The sequence below is a fragment of the Acinonyx jubatus genome, chromosome E2, assembly GCF_027475565.1.
Source record: "Acinonyx jubatus isolate Ajub_Pintada_27869175 chromosome E2, VMU_Ajub_asm_v1.0, whole genome shotgun sequence".
Lineage (NCBI taxonomy): Eukaryota > Metazoa > Chordata > Mammalia > Carnivora > Felidae > Acinonyx > Acinonyx jubatus.
This window is the reverse complement of record NC_069396.1, coordinates 49,281,015-49,300,700: the sequence shown is the minus strand read 5'-3', so window position 1 is coordinate 49,300,700 and position 19,686 is coordinate 49,281,015. Positions and strand designations below refer to the sequence as shown.

The 19,686-nt window shown below is 40.8% G+C and overlaps 1 protein-coding gene across 10 annotated transcripts in view; it reads left to right on the top strand.

The window, feature by feature from the left end:
- ZNF180 (zinc finger protein 180) overlaps window positions 1-19,686 on the top strand; it is a 38,532-nt gene that overhangs the window by 16,753 nt on the left and 2,093 nt on the right. For 6 of the 10 annotated variants that reach the window (XM_053210002.1, XM_053209999.1, XM_053210003.1 and 3 more), the window contains one exon: window positions 1,089-3,529. The exons of 2 other annotated variants lie outside the window; for them this stretch is intronic. In XM_053210002.1, the coding sequence (XP_053065977.1) occupies window positions 1,089-2,830 (1,742 nt within the window). In that variant the 3' untranslated portion in view covers window positions 2,831-3,529. Of the gene's footprint in view, window positions 1-1,088; window positions 3,530-13,942; window positions 13,990-19,686 lie in introns of those variants that run through there. 2 more of the 10 variants (XM_053210005.1, XM_053210007.1) reach the window with 2 other exon arrangements.

Here is a 19,686-nt window from a genome sequence, read left to right as displayed (position 1 = left end):
TTTTGTCCCCAGCCCCAAACACCCCAAATCCTGTTTAGTTCCCCATCCGCTTTTCAAACCAGATGCAGTCTCCTCATGGGAGCCAGGAGATGAATACAAACATTTCCTAACATACATATCCAGGTGAGAAACCGACACTTAGGAGTCAGTACATATATTGGAGATTTGTTTCAAAAATCCCCACCGGGCATGCCACATGTGTCTCCATTTCCCACTCCTATTAGACTGTATACATTGCCACTTTTTCCAGGAGTACTCTCTGTTGCTTGACCTAGTAACCACACGGGCTTCTGCTTCTGGGCTGATCTCCATTCTCTCTCACTTGGAACCCCAGGAATCCATCAGGCCGTAATAATTGCTTCTAAAGCATTTAGGGAACCTGGGATAACAGTGCTCTCACTTTTTTTCCTGATTCACAAAGTAGTTTGCCCATGTCCTACTGACACAGACTATTCTAGCACGTTTCATGCCTCCAGCAGCGTAGATACTATCCTGTACTTCAGTGAGCATGTGTCTAGCACTAAAGAGGGTAGAAAGGACTCTGTTTTTTTTTGCTAAGGTTTGCACAATTGTTTGTTATTTTGTAGGTTCTATATGGGTGATCTTACTTTGGAATATGGAGATATTTGGCATTTAAAATATTTTTTATTCAGCAACACTGGGATTAAGTAGTTTTTTGGGTTTTTTTTTAATGTTTATTTATGTTTGACACATAGCACAGGCAGAAGAGTGGAGAGAAGAGGCATAGAATCTGAAGCAGGCTCCAGACTCCAAACTGTCTGCACAGAACCCGATGCAGGGCTCAAACTCTTGAACTGTGTGATCATGACCTGAGCCAAAGTCAGACGCTTAACCAACTGGGCCACCCAGGCGCCCCAGTGGTTTTATTGGGCTACTGGTAGTTCTCAACGGGCTGTGGTAGTTCTTTGCTTGCTGCTTCTTCCCACCCTTCTCTTTTCTTAATCCAGGTTATAGGTCCATAGCTGAAAACAAATCCACCTATATTTTGCATACTTTCTTGTCAGCTTTTTCCCAATATTCCAACTCTAACATTTTTTGGCTAGGATGTTTATTTTGCTCTCTTCTAGACTTGGCAACTGCACTTGGAAGAAGAGAATCAATATCAAAGCAGAACATTTTTGATGACGAACCGTTCCACGGAGTGAAGTTAGAAAGGTTGACAAGAGATGATCCTTGGTTAGCTTCATGTGAAGAAGTTCAGGATTGTAAGGACCAGTTGGAGAAGCAACAGGAAAAACAAGAGAGACTTTTGAAAGAAATGGCCTTTACTCACAGGAAAGCTATTACTTATGAGAGAGTCTGTAAAAATGATGAACTTGAGGAGAAGAGTGGTCTGAATCCCAGTCTTCTTTCACCCCAGATGATATCCATAAGAAACCATTTTCATAAACATGCCTCACATGTAAAAAAATTGCATTATAATCCTATTGTTAACAGTCATCAGATGATTCATGACAGTGAGAAACTCTGTGACAGTAATGAATGTGGAAACCCCCACCAGAACATTCACCTTATTCAGTTTACAAGAACTCAAACAGAGGCTAAATCCTGTGGATTTAGTGACAGTATTCAATCTTTTAGCAATGATGTACCCTTAAATATACATGAGAAAATACATGCCAGAGGAAGATCCTTTGACTTTGAGGAATGTGGGCAAGTTTTGAACCACAGTATATCCCATAATGAACAACAGAGAATCCCTGTTGAAGAGAGTCAATATAACTGTAGTAAAACCTCCCAGAGTTCATCCATTGCTCAAAACATGAGAAATTCTGAAGAGAAACCCTTTGAATGTAATCAGTGTGGGAAATCCTTCAGCTGGAGCTCTCATCTTGTTGCACATCAGAGAACTCACACAGGGGAGAAACCTTATGAATGTAACGAGTGTGGGAAATCCTTTAGCCGGAGCTCTCACCTTGTTTCTCACCAGAGAACTCATACTGGAGAGAAACCTTACAGATGTAATCAGTGTGGGAAGTCTTTTAGCCAGAGCTATGTTCTTGTTGTGCATCAGAGAACTCATACTGGAGAGAAGCCTTATGAATGCAATCAATGTGGAAAGTCCTTCAGGCAGAGCTACAAACTTATTGCACATCAAAGAACTCACACTGGAGAGAAGCCCTATGAATGCAGTCAGTGTGGGAAGTCGTTCATCCAGAGCTATAAACTTATTGCACATCAAAGAATTCATACTGGTGAGAAACCCTATGAATGCAATCAATGTGGAAAGTCCTTTAGTCAGAGTTACAAACTTGTTGCCCATCAGAGAACTCACACAGGAGAAAAACCCTTTGAATGTAATCAGTGTGGGAAATCCTTCAGCTGGAGCTCTCAGCTTGTTGCACATCAAAGAACTCACACTGGGGAGAAACCCTATGAATGTAATGAGTGTGGAAAATCTTTCAACCGCAGCTCTCACCTTGTCATGCATCAGAGAACTCATACTGGAGAAAAACCCTACGAATGTAATCAGTGTGGGAAGTCTTTTAGTCAGAGTTACGTTCTTGTTGTACATCAGAGAACTCATACTGGAGAAAAGCCCTATGAATGCAATCAGTGTGGGAAGTCCTTCAGGCAGAGTTCATGCCTTACTCAACATCAAAGAACTCATACTGGGGAGAAACCCTATGAATGTAATCAGTGTGGAAAAACATTCAGCTTGAGTGCTCGACTCATTGTACATCAAAGAACTCATACTGGAGAAAAGCCCTTTACGTGTAATCAGTGTGGGAAAGCTTTCATTAATAGTTCTAAACTTATTAGGCATCAGGCAACTCATACTGAGGAGAAACCCTATGAACGAATGTAACGAGTTTGGAAATCTTTTAGCCAGAGTATATTTCTTTTTCCTTTCCTTTTCCTTTTTCTTGCATTTCTTCCTCCCTCCCTCTTTCTCTTCCTCTCTTTCTCTTTCTTTTCCTCTTTCTCTTCAATTTCTTTCCTTCCTTCCTTCTTTCCTCCCTCCCTCCCTCCCTTCCTTCCTTCCTTCCTTCCTTCCTTCCTTCCTTCCTTCCTTCCTAGCTTGCAGTCAGCCTTCTGTCGTGTATCTGGAAATTCATTCTAGAGAAGAAAGAACAATGAATCATATATTTTACTTAGCAATTCCATATTAAAAATCAAACTTGGCATTTATGACACATTGTCACATAAGTAACAAATACTGGCACTTTTCCTTGCAGAAAGCACTCCAACTTGAATCTGAGAAAATTACCACTTGCTGTGGAGTGATTGTGAGTGAAGTAGAGCTCTTTAACAATAAAGAGTAAATGAGCATGCACACACTGGTGGGCTTGTTGTTGAGTAGATTGGAAAACTGCTATAGTATTAGAAGCTAGGCTGGAAAACAATATTTCAGTATCACTTTATGACACGATTTCCCCGGTAGCTACTTTGTAATCTATTTTATGCAGTGCTTTCTATTGTATGTGAAGATTTCTTCAAAAACAGGATATGGCTATGATATGAAGTGAAAAAAAAATGCAGGCCAAGAGAATCGAACATTAATTTCTAGAACCCGTTGTGATAGTTGTGTATGGATCAGAATTGAAAGGGATTCTGGGTGTATCTGATTTTTAGGTTTATGCCTGGTTTTCTTCTTTTTTGGAATGCGTGCTATTTTACTAGACTAAGTAATATGAGGAGTAAAAGTTAAAAACAAAAAGTAAACCAAAGACTTCCATCTTTGACCATTTAGGAAAGACTAGGTGGCTAAAAAGAGATCCCACAGGGTTCTGAGATTTCCATTTGGATTAGCTTGAGCAGGTCAGTCCTTAGAACTTAGATTCCCAGAGATTTTCCTCATTGAAAATTAAATGTTTCCCTGGCAATGGGATACTGGAAATTTAGGCCAGAAGGGGTTCTGTATGAGGGATGGAGGATACACAGGCTGTGCAAAGGGCATTTTAAAAAATATTTCCAAAGCAGTATAAAGGAGCTCTATTTTAAGGGTCCTACTTCTCCCCTCTCCCCCCGCCATGCAGTCTTGTCTTCTTTCCTCTGGGATGTATTCCCTAATATGAAAATCTTATGAGTGGGAGGGCACTATCACGGCTAAGTGCTCATCACCTAAATTATGTTTGCAAGAGTGATTTTAGGCAAGATTTGTAGCTGTAGGTTGGATTGTAAGATGTGGTTCACATGTCTTTCCGGCCTTTGCCCCTAAATCTTGAATTCTAATCCTATGGATTATCATGGACCTGACACCTCTGATCCTAGAGAGTTAATAAAAAGAAAGCAGAGAGGGGCACCTGAGTGCTCAGTTAAGCATCGTTTGACTTTGGCCGGGCCATGATCTCCTATTTATGAGATCAAGCCCCACTTCAGGCTCTGTGCTGAGCGTTGTGCCTGCTTGAGATGCTGTTTCCCTCTCTGCCCTTCCCCTGCTTGTTCTGTCTCTCTCAATAAATAAACACTAAAAAAAAAAAAAAAAAAAAAAAGGAAGCTGAGAGTTGAAACGGGAGACCAGAGAATAGATGTGAATTCCCTGGAGGAAAAAAGGAGAAACCATAAGTGACATCTGATAGTGGTTGCCCTTAATAAAATTCTGTCCCCATGCGATGATGCTAAGTGGAGCCATCTCTGTGAAGATTAAGCCAGAGTACAGCACACATAGCAATGGCAAGTTCTGGGGAACGGTTGTTTATGGCTAGAAAACTGGCTTCACGCACACCCTGAAAGATCTTCAGTCAATGAATGCACAGAGGAATAGCAGGTGTTTTCTGCCCATTGCCTTTTGGGGACAACATAAAATTGTGAAATACCCTAATTTAGCAACAGGACCTGAATAGGCTTCCTCCCAAACTATAGATGAAACTAATGCCTGTGCTAGGATGATTTTCTTTCTTTTTAAAAAATATACATACATTTAAAGTAATCTTTACACCCAACGTGGGACTCAAACTCATGACCCTGACATCAAGAGTTGTATGCTCTACCGATTGAGCCAGCCAAGCTCCCCAAGGATTGTTTTCATTGGGCATGTTGAATCTTCCTTTGAAGGCAAGAAGCCATGATTGTACAAATGAGTAAAGCCAGTGGGTCTCAGAATGAGGGCTCTGAATATTTCAAGTTTGGAAGGTGATTTACTGGAAAGTAATCTCTTCAGTAAACATTGAAAATATTTCATTGAAAGTGAAATTTTTAAAACTGCAAAAATTTTGGGGAGAGAGAGAGAGAGAGAGAGAGTGTGTGTGTGTGTGTGTGTGTGTGTGTGTGTGTATTTTGGGCCAGTTTGAATATGTGAGTCGTCTTTGTGCACCAAGTCATAAGGTTATATCAGTTCCTGGGTGGTGATTTACATTTGCCAAGTATACTGAAGTAAGATAGTCAACTAATAAATAAAAATATTAATTTATATAATTTACTCAATAATTTCCTTTGTAGGAAAGGTATTCTTTTAATTTAAAGGTAGTCAACCAAAAATAAGTTAACTGCATGTGACAACAGGCCAAAAATATGTAATTAAACTTCTGAACCTAAAATTTCAGGTTAAAAGGGAATCAGTAGCTTGATTTTAATGGCACATGTGTGGCATTTATATATATATAATGATGTGTGTGGTATATATATGCATATGTCACATGTATAATGATGTATGCATAAAGTTTTGTGGAAAATTCACAAAGATGAAGTTGTACTTTGCCGGAGAAGAATTTATAGAGACTTTACACGCCAAGTATCTTTCACCATACTCCAGTAAAATTAGAAATAAATGAAAAGTGACCAAAATTTTTTTTTAACTACCTAGATGTTAGGAAATACTCTCCTAGAACCAGTTTTTCACTTTTCCCCAGCGTTATTGAGATATAATTGACATATAGCACTGTGTAGGTTTAAGGGATACAACATAACTTGATTTCCATATATTGTGAAATGATTATCACAGTTAACATTCATCATCTCATATAGATACAAAACCATGTTTTGTTTTGTTTTGTTCCTGCTGATGAGAACTCTGAAGATTGACTTCTCTAACAACTTTCAAATATACCCTAAAGCAGTGTTAACTATAATCATGTGTCCTCCCACACTCCTCCTCCTCCGTATTTACTGCTTTTGCACGTTTCCCATCTTATTTTGTAGTTTGATGTTTCAGCTTACTCCTAGGCTCGAAAAGATAAATGTGTTTTATTGATGGTTTTTTGAGAGATTTCAGCCAGGAGAGGGGAAATCCAGATTTTTAAGTACTGTTTTCAGATATGCTTTTGTATTTTTAAATTTCTTCTGGATTTTGCACTCCATCAATATTGTCTATTCTGTATGTCTTACTTAACCTACTTGACCAGTTAACCTTACCTATGCCTTCAGAGCTTTCTTTTGAAAAATTAGTATTTTTCCAGTTTGTTGATGGAGGTTGCACATGGACTGTTTCACTGTTGGAGATTCAGTGGGTCATATCAGTAATTAGCGCATTACTCTTTACAAATTATAGCAGCCTGGGTTCTTAGTTGGGAAGCACATGAGCTAACTCTAGCTAATTGAGAAAAGGATATTAGGTGGGTCCAAGAATTGGCAAGAAGCAGTAAGATTGCGTTCAGGGCTTTATACATGGAAATGATTGGCAGAATGATGCTGTAGGGTCTATGAGATTTCCTTGCTGTTCCCGAAGTTCCTTAAGATATATTAATTTTTCTTAATATAACTACATTGATTTGTTCTAATTCCATATCTGAGGCAAGTGCCTCGGTCTGGTGGATCCCAAGCTGTGCCTGCATCTGAGCTATGTGGTAGGTTGAGAGGTCAAGGTCACTAGGTCTCGTGTTTCCTGGAGAGTCTGTAATGGTGGGTGGGCTCGACATTCCGCTTATAAGAACTAAGTAGCCAATTTGTCATTCATAGAATTTTATTCATTTGCTAAGCAGCAGCTGGAAAAGTTTCCTGTATAGACCTCTCTTCTACATAGCCCATAAGGCAACATTTTCTTCACTTTCTGTACTTTGACTTAAATATGTATATACAGCCTCTTATGTAACATAATACAACTATCTCTCTTAAAATCAAAAACATGCTCACTCTCTTCCCCATATAGGGATAACCTAGAGCTTCACGTCATTGCATCCAATTCCAAGTCTGGGATCTCTGGGTGATGATCATTTTCCAGTGAAAACTTTGTCACATAAAAAAAGAGGGTTCAGATGCTGGTCATGAAAAAAGGCGAGAGTTTATGAAACCAAGCTTATATTAAGTAACTTCGGTTGCGGCCAGTAGATATTCAAAAGCTCTCTAAAACTGTTTTTGTGAAAGGAGAAACGAGTTGGTGTCATAAGCAGTTTTTCCTATGTAGGATAATTTAATCCTTTGGATTAAATCCTTTGAGGTGTAACTGAATCAGTGAATTGTATAGACTTTGCAGTAAATAGTATTGTTACATTTTAAAATATCACTTTGGGCATTTGCCAAAATGGATCTTCGTGTTGGAACAGTAAAGTTGGATTTTCTGTCTTTTGGCCAATGTGGTAATTATTTGTGATCTATTGAGGATGGTATTTACGTGGAAATAGGTTAGCGATTGATAAACCTTTCCGTACTAATGTCACCTGTCTGGTCTCTTTAACTAACATCTTTTTTATTTTCTACTGAGTGTTCATTCTGAGATCATGACGGCCTTCATGTTCACTTCCTCTCTTCTTCAGGGAGAATACCTCGAATTTAGATGTTGGGTCGGCTTCTTGAAACTTGGATATTTGCTTGGATGTTGTTCCTTTTTCTTGCTTGGTGTTCTACGAGTGTTTGCTCAGGTCTGGATTGTTGATATCTATGCCTTTGGTTCGCTGCAGATTGGACAAGGTTGGTGAATCTTCTGACCATAAGCTCTTATTCTTGTCTTTTTCCACCATTACTTGCTTTCTGAACAAAGACCACACTATTCCTATGGAACATTTCGTGTCAGGCTGGAACTTTCTATGGGTATAAGTACTTGATTTTTCTGTACTTTTTAAAAACCTTAAGGACATGCCAGTAGTGTAAATTGATAATTTTTAAAATTGAAGTATAGCAATTAACATACAGTGTTATGGTATTTCACGTGTACAGCATACTGATTAGACAATTATATACATCACCCAGTACTCATCATAAGTATAAGCATAGTCGCCACCTGTCACCATACAATGTAAAATAATAATATGTCAATGTGATCATAAGTGGAATATGCTGAAATTTTGGTGATGAGGATTCGGTTAAAAAAGAAACCTATAGAAAAACCAAAGGATATAGTTCTGATGAAATACCAAAGCTGTTTATCTGTACTCTCTGATAGTACTATTCTCTGCTAATTGCATAGGGATTCCACCATCAATACTAGGTGCACACTCTGCTTTCGTATTTATGTTGCACTGCAATAGAAGGAGTTGAAATCTCTTTTCATAATCTGGTGGATAGATGTTAGATGTTGCTGATAGCCTGTATCATCTAGACCTGTGTATAGTACAGCCAATTCTAAGATGTGTTCCCAAGAAATTGGACACCCAGTCACCACAGCTTCCCCATTTGGTGCAGCTTCTACCTGTGTATGAGTGTCCCAGTTATGGCTTCTCTGTCCACATGGGAAGTTGGGAGGACTACTGTTTAGGGGATATTGTTTTCTGTTTTTCCTGGATCGACTCCAGGTGTATTTTTTTAATAAAAAGAAAACTAAAGTTTCTGGCTTTAAATGAAACTAAAAATGTGGACTTGTGTTTATGAGACATTCAAATTAGTCAGAAGACGCTAAATTAAAATAAAAATGTTTAGGTGATGGAGACTAGGTTAAAACGAGTTAAACTGGAATCAGCAGCATTAGTTCTCTTGGGTTGCAGCATTACCCTGGGGAACCATCAGTTATGCAGCAGTGATGTAGAACCAGGACTCAGGTGAGTAACTTATCTTGAGGCAGGAAAATAGAAATGAACTTATAATATATTTTGGTTAAATTTTTTTGGGCATATTTAGGTTAAAAAAAAAAAAACCGTTCAGAGACACTTTGGTGGTGTTACAGAGCCCATAGGGGGCCGCGAACCCAAGTGGAATTCCTACCAGCCAGGCAGGAACATCGTGAGCACTAAGAAACCATTAGTCGTAAAGAGCTGGACCAAGGTAGATCTATATGGATCCCTGGATCCATTGTGAGATGCAGTATCGAAAGTGCCTAAGAAAGGCACCATCTTTGTATGTTCAGGCTGCTATAACAAAAACACTGCAGATTGGATGGCTTACACAATGAGCAAGAGTAACCTACCAGCAGATTCGGTGTTTGGTGAGGACTCACTTCCTGGTTCATAGGCGGCCATTTTCTTGCTGTGTCCTCACATGGCAGAAGGACAAAAGATGTCTCTCGAGTCTCTTTTATAAGGGCACTAATCCCAGTCATGGAGAATTCACCCTCATGAACTAATCACCTCCCAAAGGTCCCCATCTCCTAAAACCATCACATTGGAGATTAGGATTTCAACATGAATTTGAGTCGGGGGGGGGGGGTTGGGTGGGGGTGGGCATAAGCATTCAGTCCATGACAGGCTCAAAGGACTTATAACAGTCTTCACAAAAGCTGCCTTATGTTGATAGAGTCTAAATTGTCTGCAGGCATATGTTGTTCAGCATCAAAATTTTTGACAAATGACAAAATTGGCTTAATGTAGGTCCATACAGGAAACAGAACCTTCACTAGACTGATGACCTGGAAACGGTTTCATCTCACACTGAAAGGGGCATCTAAAATTCCAGCTCAGGCCTATCACTGATACTCAGATGTTGGCCTTTTTATAACTTGCCTCTCTGGTGGATAAGCCTAAGGACTGTGTGAGATTATAGAAAGATACCATTAATAAACTGACTCAACCTCAGTGTATTTGGCCTTACTTATCACTGAAGGGACAAGATTTTTTTTTTAATGCTTATTTATTTTGAAAGTGATAGAGAATGAACGGGAGAGGGGCAGAAAGAGAGGGAGACTGAGAATCCCAAGCAGGCTCCACACTGTCAGTGTGGACCTTGATGTGGGCCTCAAACTCACAGGCTGTGAGATCATGACCTGAGCTGAAATCAAGAGTTGGACGCTCAACCGACTGAGCCACCTAGGCGCCCCAGGACAAGAATTTTTTTATTGTTTATTTATTTTGAGAGAGAGAGAGCACAAGTGGAGAAGGGGCAGAGGGAGAGGGAGACAAAGAATCCAAAGCAGGCTCCACGCTGTCAGCCCAGGGTCTGATGTGGGTCTTGATCTCAACCATGAGATCATGACCTGAGCCAAAATCAAGAGTCAGATGCTTAACCAACTGAGCCACCCAGGCGCCCTGAAGGGAAAAAAAAAATTTTTTTTTAAGTGATTGGGATTATTGGCAATTCACCTTCAGTGAGAGCCCTTATTTGTTCTTTGTTAAAACTTAGGAAGAAAACAAGAAAAAAGGTTTTTGCTAATATGGCCCATCTCATCACATGGTGATGGGGAGTGGGGAAGGCTATGTGTAGATTAATTATCCTGGAGGCAAGCTATAAAGGGGAGAAATACAAATGTCAACTCTAAAGCAACATGAAACATATGGACTTAGGAACCAAATATCTAAATAGGATTCCAGTTGGTACTTCTTTTTCCAGAATGGTTTCCTTAATCACCCTGCTTCTAACAGTTGCTGCCATTGTTCAGCGTTGGAGGACCTCATATCACCCAGCCAGATATGCAAGAACCTGACTGAAATATGGGTTTACTTCCTCTTGTGGAAAACAGTTCCCCATGTACCACACAGTTGGAACAAATTAGACTATAATTGGCTTCCTATACCCCGTCCTGGGTTGGAGTATATGTGGTTAGCATCCCTTCCCAGTACAGCCAACCGGCCCTCAGTGGATGTAATTTTACTAGCTAAGTTTGCCCCCCCCCCCCTTGAATCCAGGTCATCACAGCATTCAAAAAGACATTGAATTTACCCTAAAAGATCCCAGTTATTGCCAGAGAGGGGGGAAGACTGGGCATTGTTTAAAGAATTGTATGTGTTTAAGTAAATCAATAGTGCTATTTGCAATGTCTCCAGCAGCCACTGTAAAAACCATGACGCTGAATCTCTTACTAATGAAAGCAATTCAATAATGAAGGGACCTTGATGTAGTTAAGTATATTGAATTAAGACTGGGACTTATTCAAGCCACAAATACTTATTTTTAGGCCTACCGGACTGGGGTAAACTAAGATATTTATCAATTATTAGGTTAATTTGTGTTAAACTGGTTGAACCGTATTGTTCTGAACTAAATCAAAGTCTGGAATATGGTGAGAGCTGTGGGAATTGGAAATTAATCACCAAGAACAAATACATTCCCAAGTTAGTGATGACTTATGAGAGGGGGTCTTCACACGAATGTGATAATAATTACCGGGTCTTACCAATTGATTCTTAAAAGGTTGTCAAAGGAGGTGGAAGACCGTACTTCCCCTTAACTTTAGCTCGAGGAAAGGCCAACTGCGAATACGTTCTCTGCCTCAAAGACTATCCTATTTTGATTTTATGGAAAAATTCAAGGAATGGGTGCTATGGAGGATCCTCAAGGAAAGTCTCATCTGATACTTGTTCACCAAGTGGGACATAATCAGCTACCATTAATAGAGTTTCTCGATTTTATAGGCGTTTTTCTTACAAGTATTGTGAAGGTAGGTGTTTCCAGGATATTCTTAGGATGACAATGAGCAAATAGATTTACTTTTCTACTGTTCTCCTCACCTGTTCTTCATGGGCACAAGATTGCTGCCTCCGACATCACATCTTCGTACAATGAACATCCTAAGCAGGAAGGAAGGGAGAGGCTTTGTTTTTGTCAGGAAGAGAGCTCTTCCCCATGATCACCCCAGAACATTTGACCTAAGTAGGTAATGTAGCCACCGCTTGCCACAAAGGGGATGAAGAAAATGAGCACCTGATATTTTCAGCCCTGATTATGGAAGGTAGGTGATTTGAGACAACACAAGATAGAAATACGACTGCTCTAATCACCTTACTTCTCAAAGCAACAGAAGCCACTGATAAGTACAGCCATTGTTCTTAATCAGAATGTACCAGAAAATGGCCCTGTGCCCTCCCCTGCCTGCCTCTTCTATTTGAGTTAACCTATTTGCTTCTTTTTATGTGTGTCTCTTCCTAATATATTCATGGAGAAATACACCCTATTGTTTCCCAAATAAAAGAAAGTGAAATTGGATTTGTCATGGGAAAAGGTCTTTTGAGATTACTGTCTAGGCAAAGATTTTCAGTAACTTTCTCCATGAGCTCTGGATCTCTTCTTACTGAAAGAATTCATGAAAAGGAGAGGAGTGGTTAGCGCACTCCTCCATTTACATGGAGTGTATAAAACTCTTCCATTTTCAAACCCACATGCACACCATCACTGAGCAAGCAATACCAATTCCAGAGTTGACAGTGATCGGGATCATTGACAATTTGCCTTCAGTGAGTGCTGGACTCAGCAGGGCAGGTAATATTCACACATTGGACCTTGTACTTGACAGAGCCGAGGAGGGCAAAGCCCATCAACAGGGCTCTGCCTTAGTAGCCAAGCGTTTCCACTTTGGAGGGTAGTCCTGTCTAGAGAAGTGGTAGCATTGTAATTTGAGCAAATTCTAAAACAGGCTCGGTTGGGGTGGTAAAACACAGGTAGTAATTTTTATTCCCATCTTTCCAGAATCGGTGCCTGGTGGAAAAACAGGGCCTAGATTTACCCTTTTAAAAACCATAAAACCAGACCAAAGGGAATAACAATTTTCAGACATTAGATAATAAACGGAGGAGCAGGCCTTTGATCCTTAAGAGGAATGATAAGTGAGGCAAGCCCTGTGATTTCCCTTGTTGACAGTCTGGAGGCAGTTTCTAGACCACAGAGCAGGCAGTTCATACCCCAAGAGAGCCCAACAGTCTCTCTCAGTTGCAATAAAAAGTGCAGAGAGACCAAGGAGGCTAGATCTGTGCCTTCCGAGATATGCAGAAGTGTCTTTTGAGTTTTTGAGAACGGACCCAAATATTTGGGAATCAAATAACACGCCTGCAAATAACCCATGCATCAAAGAAGTCACAAGAAAAAGTAGAAAATGTTTTAGACTGAACAAAACTGAAAATGCAACATACCAATATTTGTGGGATGTAGTTAATGCAGTAATTACAGAAAGGTTTATAGCATTAAATTCTGGCATTAGAAAAGAAGAAAGGTCTTGGGGCATATGGGTAGCTCCGTTGGTTACAACGCAGGTCATGATCTCACAGTTCTTGAGTTCAAGCCCTGCACTGGGCTCTGCACTGACAGTGTGGAGGCTGCTAGGATTCTCTCTCTCCTTCTTGTCTGCCCCTACCTCTCTCTTTCTCTCTCTCAAAATAAATAAATAAACTTAAAAAAATAGGAAAGAAGGTCTCAAATAAAACTTCCCCTGCAAGAAACTAGAAAAATTATGCCCAATGAGCAGAAATCAGTGAAATACAAAAATAACAGAGACAGCCAGTGGAACAAAAAACTCTGTTCTTAAGATCAATAAAATTGATAAGCTTGTAGCCAGAATAAAAAGAGAGAAGATGCAAATTCCCAATTTTAGAAATGAAAGAGGATATGTGTCTCTCTAGGAATTTGTCCTTTATATAATTAGTTGGCATACAGTTGTTCATAGCATTCTCTTATATCCCTTTTGTATCAGTAAGATCAGTAGTAATATCCCCTCTTTTCTACTTTAGTATTGAAGTCTTGTCTTTTTTTTTTTTCTTATTTGTCTAGCTAAAGATTTGTACATTTTGCTCATCTTTGCAAAGAACCTACTTTTGGTTTCATTCATTTTCCTCTGATGTTACTCTAGTCTATAGTTCAGTACTATTTGCTCTAATCTCTTATTTCCTCCTAATTGCTTTAATTTGTTCTTATTTCTGTGCCTTTAAGAAAAAGATTAGGTTATTAATTTGAGATTTTTTTTGCTTTAATACAGGCATTGCAACCATAAATTTCCCTATAAGTACGCTTCAGCTGCACCCTGTAAGTTTGGCATGTTGTGTCTTCATTTTCTTTTCTTTTTTTGTTTCAAGTTTTTATTTAAATTCTAGTTAGTTAACATATAGTGTAATGTTAGTTTCAGAAGTAGAATTTAGTGATTCATCACTTACATGCAACACCCAGTGCTCAACACAACAAGTGCCCTCCTTAATACCCATCACTCATTTAACGCATCCCCCCACCCACCACCCCTCCAGCACCCCTCAGTGTGTTCTCTCTAGTTAAGAGTCTGTTTTCTGGTTTGCTTCTCTCTTTTTCCCCCCTTGTTCATTTGTTTACTTTCTTAAATTCCACCTATGAGTGAAATCATATGGTATGGTATGTCTTTCTCTGACTGATTTATTTCACTTATCGTAACACACTCTAGCTCCATAAACATCATTATAAATGGCAAGATTTCATTCTTTTATATGGCTAAGTAATATTCCGTTATATATATATATATATATATATACACACACACACACACACACACACACACACACACACACACTACATCTTTATCCATCCATCAATTGATAGACACTTGGGCTGTTTCCATAATTTGGCTATTGTTACTAATGCTGTTATAAATATTGGAGTGCATGTGCCTATTTGAATCAATTTTTGTATGCTTTGGATAAATACCCAGTAGTATAAGGTAGTTCTATTTTTAACTTTTTGGGGGAACTTACATACTGTTTTCCATAGTGGCTGCACCAGTTTGCATCCCTACCAACCATGCAAGAATGTTCCCCTTTCTCCACATCCTTGCCAACATCTGTTGTTTCCCACGTTGTTAACTTTAGTCATTCTGACAGGTGTGAGGTGATATCTCATTGTAGTTTTTATTTCTTTTTCCATGATGATGAGTGATGTTGAACATCTTTTCATGTGTCTGTTATCCACCTGGATATTTTCTTTGGAAAAGTGTCCATTCATGGCTTCTGCCCATTTTTTAACTGAATTATTTATTTTTTGGGTATTGAGTTTGATAAGTTCTTTATAAATTTTGGATACTAACCCTTTATCATATATGTCATTTGCAAATATTTTCTAAAATATAGAAATGGAAGGAAAACTTCCAAAATCATTCCTCGAGGCCAGCATTACCTTGATGCCCAAACCAGACAAAGACCCCACTAAAAAAGAATTACAGCCCAATATCCATGATGAACACGGAGGTAAAAATTCTCCACAAAATCAAATCAAACAGTGCATTAAACGAATCATTCACCATGCTCAAATGGGATTTATTCCTGGGCTGCAGGAGTGGTTAAGCATTCACAAATCAATCAACATGTTACACCACATTAATAGAAGAGAGGATAGGAGCCATATGATCCTCTCAAAAGATGCAGAAAAACCATTTGACAAAGTATGGCATCCATTCTTATATTATAAAAACCCTCAACAAAGTAGGAATGCAGAGGACATACTTTAACATCATAAAGGCCATATATGAAAGACCCACAGCTAACATCATCCTCAATGGAGGAAAACAGAGAGCTTTTCATCTACAATCAGGAATAAGACTCTCACCACTGTTATTTAATATAGTACTGGAAGTCCGGTCCTCAGTAATCCAACAACAAAAAGCAATAAAAGGTATCTATATCAGCAGGGAAGAAGTCAAACTTTCACTATGATTGGAAGAACAGGTATTGTTACCATGTCTATACTACCCAAAGCAATCTACACATTTAATGCAATCCCTATCAAAATACCGCCAGCATTTTTCACAGAGCTAGAACAGACAACCCTAACATTTGTATGGAACCACAAAAGACCCCGAATAGTCAAAGTGATCTTCAAGAAGAAAAGCAGAGCTGGAGGCATCAGACTTCCGGACTTCAAGTTGTATTACAAAGCTGTAGTGACCAAGACAGTATGGTACTGGTGCAATAACCGACACACAGATCAATGAAGCAGAATAGAAAACCCAGAGAGAGGCCTGGGTGGTTCAGTCAAGCATCTGACTCTTCATTTCTGCTCAGGTCATGATCTCATGTTATGAGATCGAGGCCTGCATTGGGCTCCACATTGGGTGTGGAGCCTGCTTAATCCTATCTCTCCCTCTCCCTCTCCCTTTGCCCCATCCCCCATCTCTCTAAAAAAAATTTTTTTTTTTTTATAAAAAAGAATAGCAAACTCAAATGGACCCAGAACTGCATGGTCAATGAATCTTTGACAAAGCAGGAAAGAATATCCATTGGAAAAAAGACAGTCTCTTCAACAAATGTGTTGGGAAAAACTGGACAGCCACATGCAAAAGCATGAACCTGGACCACTTTCTTACACCGTACACAAAAATAAATTCAAAATGGGTGAAAAACCTAAATGTGAGACAGGAAAACATCAAGATCCTAGAGGAGTACACAGGCAGCAACCTCTTTGACCTCAACTAGAGCAGCTTCTTACTCGACATGTCAAAAATAAAACAAAAGCAAAAATAAACTATTTGGACTTCATCAAGATAAAAACCTTCTGCACAGCAAAGGAAACAGTTAAGAAAACTAAAAGGCAGCTTACTGAATGGGAGGAGATATTTGCAAATGATGTATTTGATTAAGGATTAGTATCCAAAATCCATAAAGCACTTATCAAACTCAACACCCAAAAAACAAATAATCCAATGTTGTGCTTTCATTTTCATCATTACCAATACTTTCTAATTTTCTTTGTGATTTAATCTTGATCCATTGATTATAATCTTTGATCTTTGTTCCTACCGTGTTCTAATATGGTTTTTTTTAATGTTTATTTATTTTTGAGAGAGAGACAGAGAGACAATGCATGAGCAGAGGAGGGGCAGAGAGAGAGGGAGACACAGAATCCGAAGCAGGCTCCAGGCTCTGAGCTGTCAGCACAGAGCCCGAGGCAGGGGCTCTAACTCACAGACTGTGAGATCATGACCTGAGCTGAAGTCTGATGCTTAACCGACTGAGCCACCCAGGTGCTCCTGTAATATGTTTTTAAAACGCTATTCCTAACCTATGATTCTAAATTGATTTCCCCACCCAATGACTTGGGACCCTGGTGCGTGCATTAGGTACATCTTTAGGACCTGGATGGCTATGTGGACAAGACACAGTTTTCCTCAATATGGGGAGGTGGGAAACCCACCCCGAGTTGTCTATCTGGGATGGGATGGAGAGTCCAGAATCCATTAAGGACTGCAGACTGAGGTCAGAGAGAAAAACAGCTAGACAGGCCCCCTTTTCCATTCAGAGATGCAGGCAGAGAGGTTTTGTTAGACTCTGTGGGCCAAACCTGGGACATGGGAACAAATGGTGGTGGGTGAGGATGTGAAACTGGGGTTGATGGAAGCCCGGGTTAGAGATGTAAGTCCTTGGCGGGCTGGGGCTGTTTGTGTGCTCAGATGTGAATGCATTTGGGAGGGAATGGCATGGGGGGGCACCATTCTTGGCAGGGTGGGTCCAGGGGCGGACTGCGGTTGTCCAGGGGAAATGACCTCAGTGCAGATGCACCTTCTGCTGTGGGAGAGCCCACAGGATGTTCAGGTGGGTGGAAGTAAGGGGGTGGGAGGAGTGGTAGTTTGTGGGCACAAAATATGTTCCTGGCAGGCATCTGTGATGTCTTTTTCTAAGTAACTGGCCTACAGACCCAGATTGGTGGAGGCCCCAGCTCTTGGGTGTAGGTTTTGTATGTCTGAGATGGAATCCCGTACGTAGGTGGAATCTGGTGGTGAAGAGATGGGGTCGGGGAGGCAGGTAGGACCTATGAGGTGTGGCTCTAGGTTAGAACAAGCTTGAAGATAGAGTCAGAGTGTCCCGCTGAGTCTGCCTTAGTATACTTCTGTGTTTATTAGGCATGGTGGTTTGGGCTCGCTGGATTCAGGGACCTGTTATGGGTGGAGGGCTGCTCCGTGAGTGTTTAGACCAGGAGTCCCTGAATCCAGTGTGAGGCTGCGTCATGCTTGAGCTGAAGACCCTGGGTTGGTGGAGGTGGCGGTTGGTTGCTGCAGATTTTGGTTTACGACGGGAGTGTGCTCAGAGTTCAAGCCTGGATGTTTCCGCAGGAGGCGAGCTTAGGGACAGGTGTCCTGAGGCCCAAGGCCGCTTAAGAACCAGCTGAGGCAGCAGATCAGAGCCTGGGAGGCGCAGAGCCGCGGCACCACTCGTTGGGGCTCATGCGCATGCGTTGGGCAGAATCTGGGTGGGAATCTCTAGTAGCACGGCTCTCCCGGAAGCGGAAAGAGGGCGCCATCCGGGTGTGGGGGTGTGGCCTCGATTTGCCATCGCGCATGCGCGGCAATGGATGGGAGGCTCCCGGCGGACCTAGACATACCGGAAGCTGGGCAGGTATACCGGAAGTGGGGCAGGTGTACCGTAGTGGGGCAGGTGAACAGGCCTTCCTACCTGGAGCTTCATCACTCGGGACTTCCCCTAATGGCATCCCTGGTCCGATCCTTCAGGGCAGGGGGTTCCCCGCTGTCAGCCCAGGGCGTCTGAGCTGCTGGCCTCGTGACCCCGTGTGACACGTTTCAGGGCCGTCCCCAGTTTCTTTTCCCAGCCCGGGTCCTCCTAGGGGGAAATTCCACCTGCGATGCCCTTCGTGTGTCTGGTCACTGGGATGAAATCAGGAGCGCGGAAAGGTGTTTCCATCGCGGCCTCATGAACGCGGATAATTGCAAAAGTCCCTGGGAGACGCGACTGTAGCAGGAAGGTGCGGGGATGCAGGGAGATGGTGACTCTGGGAGCGCAGGTTTGCTGATGGGCAGGGGTGAGGCTGGCCCGTGTTAGGAGTAAAGCAGATTAAAGGTACTATTTAGTGTATGATCGCACCTTTTCCTTTGAACACATCTATATGTTGTATACATGGGGAAAAGTTGGGAAGAACACACAATATTTGTGTGTGCGTGTGTGTGTGTGTACCCACCAGTAGTCTTTACATCATGGTATTACAGGGGATTTTATGTTTCCATTTTTAAAACATTGTAGTAAAATATACATAATACAAAATTTACCATCTTAACAATTTCTTTCAAATGTTTATTTTTGCGAGAGACAGCTAGTTGAGGAGGGGCAGAGAGAGAGAGAGAGAGAGAGAGAGTGTCAGAATCTGAAGCCAGCTCTGCGTTGAGAGCAGAGAGGAGCTTCATGTGGGGCTCGAACCCATGGGCCCTAAGCCGAAGTTGGATGCTTAACCAACTGAGCCCCCCAGGTGCCCCTTAACATTTTTTTTAAGTGTGCACGTCCGTGGCATTAAGTACATTCACACTGTTGTGCAACCATCACTGTATTTCAGCTTTTTATATTTCTTATTTTTTATAGTGCATTTCCTAAGGTAAGGACTGAAAAAACTTCGTTTCCTAAATCAATTATGCTTTTTTTAATCCGTCAAATAAAATAGACTATGCTTTTCATAACCGTTTTAGTGAATAATTAGGGTATATCTGCCATGTTATTATTCTTAGTGTATAAAGTTTTTGTCCAACTGATGTTTGGAAAGAGTTGGTTCAAAAGATTTCTTTTTAAGTCTTGGTTAATGTTTTTTTTTTTTTTTATTTTTTAACGTTTATTTATTTTTGAGAGAGAGAGAGCATGAGTGGGGGAGGGTCAGAGAGAGAAGGAGACACAGAATCTGAAACAGGCTCCAGGCCCTGAGCTGTCAGCACAGAGCCGGACGCAGGGCTCAAACTCACGGACTGCGAGATCATGACCTGAGCCAAAGTCG